At 40.4% G+C, this 7,827-nt stretch overlaps 1 protein-coding gene and 1 pseudogene across 1 annotated transcript; both read right to left on the minus strand.

Moving 5' to 3' along the window:
* Positions 1–668: 668 nt before the first annotated feature.
* On the minus strand, positions 669–2,433 carry LOC140853427 (isoflavone 3'-hydroxylase-like; annotated as a pseudogene).
* Positions 2,434–2,682: 249 nt separating this feature from the next.
* LOC105056167 (ACT domain-containing protein ACR8-like) lies at positions 2,683–4,113 on the minus strand (the record flags this gene model as incomplete). Its single annotated transcript, XM_073247248.1, has 3 exons — positions 2,683–3,191; positions 3,319–3,409; positions 3,544–4,113. Coding segments are annotated over 3 exons (900 nt in total), but the record flags the coding sequence as incomplete, so codon positions are not given.
* Between the last annotated feature and the right edge of the window lie 3,714 nt (positions 4,114–7,827).

Here is a 7,827-nt window from a genome sequence, read left to right on the forward strand (position 1 = left end):
ACCAGCGACAAACCGCCAGCGAGACCAGCGGTTCCAAAGGACATGGCTGCCAGGTGATTCGCAACCTACCGCAAGCAGATACGCGGTATTATGATCCTGCCATAGGAAAAATATGGTCATAGCTCATGGTTGACGAAAAGAATTTAAGAACGAAAGAAATTGAAATTTGGAAAGAAACTAGAATTTTCGAAAAAGAAATGAATTTGGCATGAATTATGTTGCATAATTGAATTTGATTTCGAATTGATGAACTCTGTATACTTATTTTCTATAAATAATGATTTACTTAAATGCCTGATGAAATCTATTGAAAAGTGATCATTGCTTACTGGGCTGTCTAGCTCATTACCTCCTATTTTTATTGTTTTTACAGATGTTGAGGAATTAAGATGATACAAGATATGAATGGAAGAGTGATCAGAAGCAGAATCCTTATACTTTTATTTTAGGTTGAAAGTCTTATTGAATTTGGTGTAAGGCCTATGAATCATTGTTGAATTTATTGAGACATTAAAGAAAAAAAAAATTTAGGTCATTATGTTTTGGATTTAAATTATTGACTAATTATTCCGCTGTTGTTTTAAGATAACATGATAAGATGCCTTGCATGCTTATGGGAAGAATTTTCTATGAGTATGCGGCGGTTGTCCTGACCCTCGATTCACAATCTCGGATCGGAAGCGTGATCATAATTTTTCAGAATAGGTGTATTTAATAGCCAGCCCCTCCATTAAAACCAAGCCACGAGTTTTAGTCTCTATTGACTCGGAGTTTAATCCTCGTCCTGGGTTCCAAAGTTTCAACAAGATCCTGGTTCCTAGCGGCCACAGTTGTATTCCAATATGTAGACGGTTAGAAATAACTATGTGCGCACAGATATAAATGTATACAAGGATAGTATAATTACATGGAGGAATAATATAATTATATATAAATATTATTATTAGTGTGTGTGAATCTCCTGTATGTAGGGTGTGGGTTGTCTTTTGCATGAAAGAATGATTGGTCTTCTTCGATAATATTAATCATTGGATTATACTTTATACCATTTTCATAGCAGGATATCAGCTCTATCATATGTATTATAGATAGAAGAAAGATGTTGAAGTATTTTGAAAATCGGATAAAATGCAATCCAATGATTGATGTCGCAAAAAAAAAATATTTTTTTTAATGTAAAAAATATAATCTGAACCTGTATCTGCATGTGTATGAGCAAAAATTAAATGCTAATGATCAACAGACCACATGTTAAAGTCTGGTCAAAATGGATTAGAAATAACTGCATACACATAGATATTAGTATAGCAAAGATAGTATAATAGGGATAATATAATTGGGTACAAGTACTTTTATAAGTATGTGCAAATCTCACATATGTATGCGTATAAGTTAAATCTTAATGATCAACAGACAACGCGTTAAAGTCCGGTCAAAGAAAGCACCGGGTGTCAAGTTTCTTTAAAAACTGAAATAAAGGGCCGAGCGATGGCTTACTATGATGAAAGCCTTGATAACTGGTCGGTGCAAGAGTCGGGCTCTTTCTCTTGAAGAGAGAGCAGAACGCCGATGATGGTCCTCTTTTTGCTGCTCCCTTCACCTTCACCGTCACCACCACCCTTCATCCGGTGCTCGTCGATAAGTCCTTGCAAGATCTCCTCTTTCTTCTTTTCGAGTCTATCAATCTTCCGGCTGAGGCCCTGGAAGTCTATCACCCTCAGTATTGGAAGAAAGTCTGCGACATTCGACGCCGCACCTACCGCGGCGGGCTGTTCCACGAACTCCGTGAACTGGGCCGACTCCTTGGAGCTTGCCATGTCCTCCCTGTAATACCTCTTCCCGGCGATAGTCCTCATCATCAGGTTCAGCGTCAGCCCGAACAGCCTGGGCTTGAGCTCCACCTTTTCAACCGCGGCATCCCTGCCACCGGATTCGCGGAACAGCCGGCTTACCAAAGCTCGGACCTCCTCGGCGAAGATGTCGGAAAGGGATTCGAGGCGGGCCGAGGAGAGGAGCTCGACGGTAGCGATGCGGCGGAGGTTGCGCCAGTTTGGACCGTAGGGGGCGCTGGAGAGGGTGGTGTAGTTATCGGAGAGGCGACGGACGGAGTGGAGCTGGGGGCGGCTGGCGAAGGCGATGTCATTTTTGGTGAAGCACTCCTCGGCGAGGCGGGCGGAGGAGACGACAAGGACCGGGCGGGAGCCGAAGCGTAGGAGGATGGCTGGGCCGTAGCGGCCGGGCGGAGAGGCCGGCGAGAGTTCGGTGGAGGGGCTTCTTCAAGAGGTGGAGATGGCCGATGATTGGAAAAGAGGGAGGGCTTGGAGGCGATAGGTTCTTCTTTGAAGAAGGGGAGGGGAAGAGGAAGACTTTGACAAGGAGGAGGAGGAGGAGGAAAGAAAGGAAGAGGCCGAGGTAGGAACAGAGGGACCCCATGAGGATGGTTGTGGGATGGAGAGGGAGAAGAGTACAAGGGATATAATTATTATTAGCGAAGGGATTTGTGATAAGCCCTGGTCCAATTGTTGATCGTATGTGTGGTTGCTGGTGGATGGAGTCAGACTTTTGATTTTAAAAATTAAGATGAATTATAATTTTTTTTAAATTTATGTTTATTACAGTTACGTCAATTATTTTTCAAAGTCTATATTTGCACCTCAAAATTTAACGTCGTTAATCAAATCATTTCAAAAATCTAAAATGACTAAATTACCCTCCACTGTCACTCAGTAATTTACCAGAATCCTTTTCACACATTCAATTGGTCCACAGATTCCATCCCCCCCCCCACTCTTGATATGCGGCTACAGCTTCTGATCTTTTTTGTCCCCAAAAACAGGATTCGATGAGACCCAGGTTATAGAGATTCCTCTTCACGAAACTCCCCAGGTAGAACAGCGCAGCTCCACCGCCGGCTGCCGCCTCGTGGCCCGTCGGCCTCGTCCTGCAGACCCACTACGGTCGATCGTCGTTCACCTTGAGGCTCTCGACGCCAATCTTCTCAATCACTACATCGATCATCTTGTGGTCGGCCAAGTGGCCGACAGCATCGGTGACGTAGAATACATTCATCACCATTTGGCCTTTGGTGGAGACCTCAATCCTCATCATCGAGAGGCCATCTCCCGGAATTTCTGGGTCACATCGGCGAGAAGGCCTCATCGGTCCATTGTGCGCAGCTCCGATCGCAATCCCTAAGATTCACCCACGAGAGGAATCAAATCTAATTGTGGTTGGGATTAGAGAATCGGATGCCTATTAGGCTTTCTTTCTGGAGGGGAATTGAAGCTAATTTATTGCAAAGAACAGTAAAGAAGGTACCTCGGATGATCTGTACTCGATGGCGGTTAGCAAGCATTGGATCACATGCTGCCGCTCTGCTTTCGAACTGATTGGGCTCCCATCTAGATGCCTGATGCAAAATTTTTGGAAAGAAATAATTGATAAATTCAAGAATTAACCCATAATTTGAATGGAATCCCCCAAAAAATTGCCGAATAAAGTCAAAATTTAACCTAAAAATGAGGAAAAATCTAAAAAATTTACCAGATGGGCTCGATCACCATCAGTATCGATGGTGCCGTGGAACACGACGTACTCCATGTCGGTGAGGGTACATATGACGTCGAAGAGCAGCATGGGGCGATCCCCGCACTGCATATTGACGATCGAGTACTCGTGCTCGGTCCAGTGCTGGACTGAAACGGACGGCTGCGACGATGATGTTGAGGACGAGAAGGTGGTCTCGGGGGAGGAGATGCGCTCGTAGTCATGGTCGGCGAACATGAGCTGATGGAGGCGGCGATCGGAGTGAGTGAGTGACGGCAGAGGCACGGTGGCCGTCTTGGCACCGTGGATGTCGTGGTCGCCCTTGAGGACATGGCGGAGGCGGGCCTCAACGCGGTGGATTTGCTGGGGATCGTCAATCGAGGAGCCGGAATCTTCATCACGGATGAAGATGAGGGTGGCGAGCCGGCCATTGTGGGTCCAAACCTTGGCCTCGACGACGGTGCAGCGGAGGTCAGCGAGGACTGCGAAGACCTCCGAGATGAGGCCCGGATGGTCGGTGCTGGTGAGCTCGAGGACAGTGAGGCCGTCGAGGGTGGCGGAGAGGGGTGTGGAAAGAAGGAAAGAAAGATTTTTATCCCATTAGACCTTTGGTGAAGGATATTTTTATTATTTTTAAAAATTTTTATTACGTGATACTTTAGCCTCATTTTTGATGAATAGACTGTTTAATAGTCAAGACTAAATTGTAAAGTTAAAATAAATGTTAGAGACGTAAGTGTAAATTTTTTAAATTATTAAATTTAATTATAATTTTGATTTAATTTAAAAAAAAAATATAATTTATTTTAAAAATTATGTGTAGTTGTATGGAAAAAAGTCATTCGTTAGATAGGGAGTAAAAAGAAAGAAAAGCTATCGTATGGTTGCATGCGTTTGCACTTATGTTTATCTTTCTAAGAAGAAACGTGGCTAGAGAGATGGTCTTCATGCAGCTGGCTGCTGGAAGTGGAAAGGTGGTGTTTCCTTGAAAGCATGCGAATCTTACCAAAAAAGGCATGTGAATCCTCTCCACGGATACGTCGAAGGTGACGTAATTGATGACATTATAAGAAATTTTATTTTCGATAGTATTAATTTAGACTTATTTTTTTAATATATTAAAAAAATAGATTTTATCTTATATTTATGATACAATACCGGTTCTAAATTTTTTTTACAACATTAATTTAACCATATTTTTTAAAAATACTAAAAAATTAAATTTTGTCATATATTTAAGATAAAATACTGAATATAATTTTTTTTCATGATATTAATTTAGTTATATTGTAAAAAATATTAAAAAATTAAATTTTATCCTATATTTGTAATACAATACCGTGTATAAATTCATACATATTGTTTCTTGATGGGTTAATAAATAAGAAATAATATGTTTAGCCAATACAAAATAAAAATGCTAGCTATAAATATATACTGATGTTAGCCAATCTTAAAAATATACAAGCAAAAAAAAATATATTTCTATCTTTACTTAATATTTTATTTAATAAATAAAAAAATTAATGAAATCAATCGTTCTCCTATTTTTCTTTTTTTATGCTCCATCACGTTTCTATTTTATCAACTGTGACATTAACTTAGTCATATTTATTAGATTTTATCTTATTTTTATGATAAAATACTGGATATAAGTTAATAGGAAGATATCAATCAAAGAAAATCACACGCCCCATCCCTTGAACTCTCATAAAAAAAAAAAAAAAACACAAAAAAGCATCAATCAGGAAAAAGAAAACCATAACATCGTACACCCCCATCCCTGTCACACACTTATCAAAAAGTAAAAATAAGAAAGGAATCGAATCCTATTTGACTCGTGTTACGGCCAATCTTCTACTGCATCTAGCTTTGATATAAAATTATTTATAAAAAAAATTATTAATTAAAATTATATCCGATGAAAATTTTTCGATACTTAAATTAGTAGAAAGTGATGAACAGCAGATAGAATATTCAAAGTGACAGAGTATCAGTCCAAAATTATCTTACCCATATTATTTATTTATCTCCCTTTTATAGATGACTCGTGTAACCGTCGAGCATATGATCTCATTTTTTATGGCACTAAGAGGTAGTTATCTTAATTATCGGATCATAATCATGGAGTTAGTGGGCATAAAGGGTAGTTATCCCGATTATCAAACCATAATCATGGAGTTAGTGGATAGTTTATGTCCACTAACGATCGTGGCATGTAGTTATTACCCACAATTATAGTATCGTGATTATATATTTGGCAATCGGTCGTTTGACAATCAGCAGTCAGTTGTATGACAGTCGGTCATGAAGATGGTCAGTCGGCTATGAAGACAGTCAATCGGTTATGACATGAAGATGGTCAATGGGCTATGAAGACGGTCAGTCAGCCATGAAGATGGTCAGTCGGCTATGATATGAAGATGCTCAGCCGGCCATAACATAAAAATGGTCAGTCGGTCATGAAGACGATCAGTTGGCTATGAAGATGTTGCTTCAGTCATGATGACTCAAGTTCAACCATGATGACTCTGCTTTGGTCAGATGACTCTGGTTCGGCCATAATGACTTTGCTTCGGCCAGATGAATTTTATGAGAGCTGAATTCTGAAAATTTTTTTCTTTCTAGAGCCTCCCCTCTAGGATCTCTTGGCTCTTCTTATATAGGTATGGAACAAAAGCCGATCTCAAATATGGGAGATGACATAGAATCGAAGGGAGCAAATCTGATTGTCTCAACAGTTGCCCCCCACTCTCAGGTCCAAGGTGGCTTGACGTGTTAGACGATGGGAGTCAGCGTATCTTCTGCCATGACTTCGAATCCCGATTCTGTGGTCATTTCAGTTGATAATGAAATAATTTTTTTTATTACCGAACCTTAGTCCGATTTTGTACCCTTCATTTCGTAGTAAAAACAAAATTTTCTTTGTGTTGTCTCTTTGAATATGATCATCATTCATTATAGATAATTATTAAATATTTTCTGACTGATCGAAGTTGAGTTGGCATATTCTTCCGACCGATTATAGTCGAGTCAGCATATTGTTCCGTCCGATCGTATCCGAGTCGGTATGTTGTTCCATCCAACCATAGCCGAGTCGGTATGTTATTCCGATCGATCATAGTCAAGTCGGTATATTGTTCCATCCGATCATAATCGAGTCAATATATTGTTTCACTTGACCATAGCCGAGTCGGCATGTTGATCCTCTTGGGACTCATTTCGATTCGAAGATCGTATTTTTCTACTTTGGCCCTTCAGGCCTTGAGCCAGAGCTCGTATTTATCGTCGAATCATCTTGAGTTGAAGCTCATTGTATCACATTTCAATTGAAAGTATATTGAAACTCGAACATATTGTTTGAATATATTACATCGTAAGGACAACTTTATTGAAGATACAGTCGTAGATTGTTGGTATTCCATGTCTGAAGGGCGATCGTTCCACTATAGAGGAACATTGTTATAGATTATTCCATTGATCCGGAATATGATCGTAAACCATTCCATTATAAAGTGGAAAAACTTTTCGAATCGTCAATTAGAATCGATTCATCGTTTAGAGAGAGCTTTCCGTATCGTCGATCTCGATCGATTCATCATTTGGAGAAGTTTTCAGAATCATCAATCGCGATCGATTCATCATTTGGAAAAGTTTTCAAAATCATTAATCTCGATCGATTCATCGTTTAGTTACTTTGTAGCTTTTTTAATTTGATGATCTAGCTCCTGAAGCTTCCACTCGTAGTTGTTCACACATTGGGAATCCTCTCGGAGGGAACACCCAGGAGTAGAACTTTTGTTGGATGAGGAAGGAAAAGAACATCGTCTTTTCCCCTAATCGACTTTGTGGGAGGGGGAATAGATGGCGATTGGTATGTTAAGAGTGATGGGCTGAGTGGTGTGGTCCATGCCGCCGATGAGACTACTGTCGAGATTGCACCACCATCGATTGTTAGCTGTGTTTGCTAGAGGCTATGAACTGTCTCCGTCAGTGTCTTTTTCTGCTATACTAAGGCAGCGAATTGTTGAGCATTCATGGTGATGACCGGATGTGAGGATCTTGGCTCTGCCGATGGAGATGGAAGATCTTTCTAACGGAAAGATTACTGGATAGAGTCGGTGGAAATGTTCTGGGCTCTCATTTTTGTCATGATGATTGGATTTTCTCTCCTTTTCTGGCACGTCAATCTATTGCAGCCAATCTCCTATTGCGTCTAGCTCTGACGAAGAGCAACCTGCAAAAGAATTTCACTGATCGAAATTATATCCGACGGAGATC

Source organism: Elaeis guineensis, chromosome 13, assembly GCF_000442705.2.
Source record: "Elaeis guineensis isolate ETL-2024a chromosome 13, EG11, whole genome shotgun sequence".
Taxonomy (NCBI): Eukaryota; Viridiplantae; Streptophyta; class Magnoliopsida; order Arecales; family Arecaceae; genus Elaeis; species Elaeis guineensis.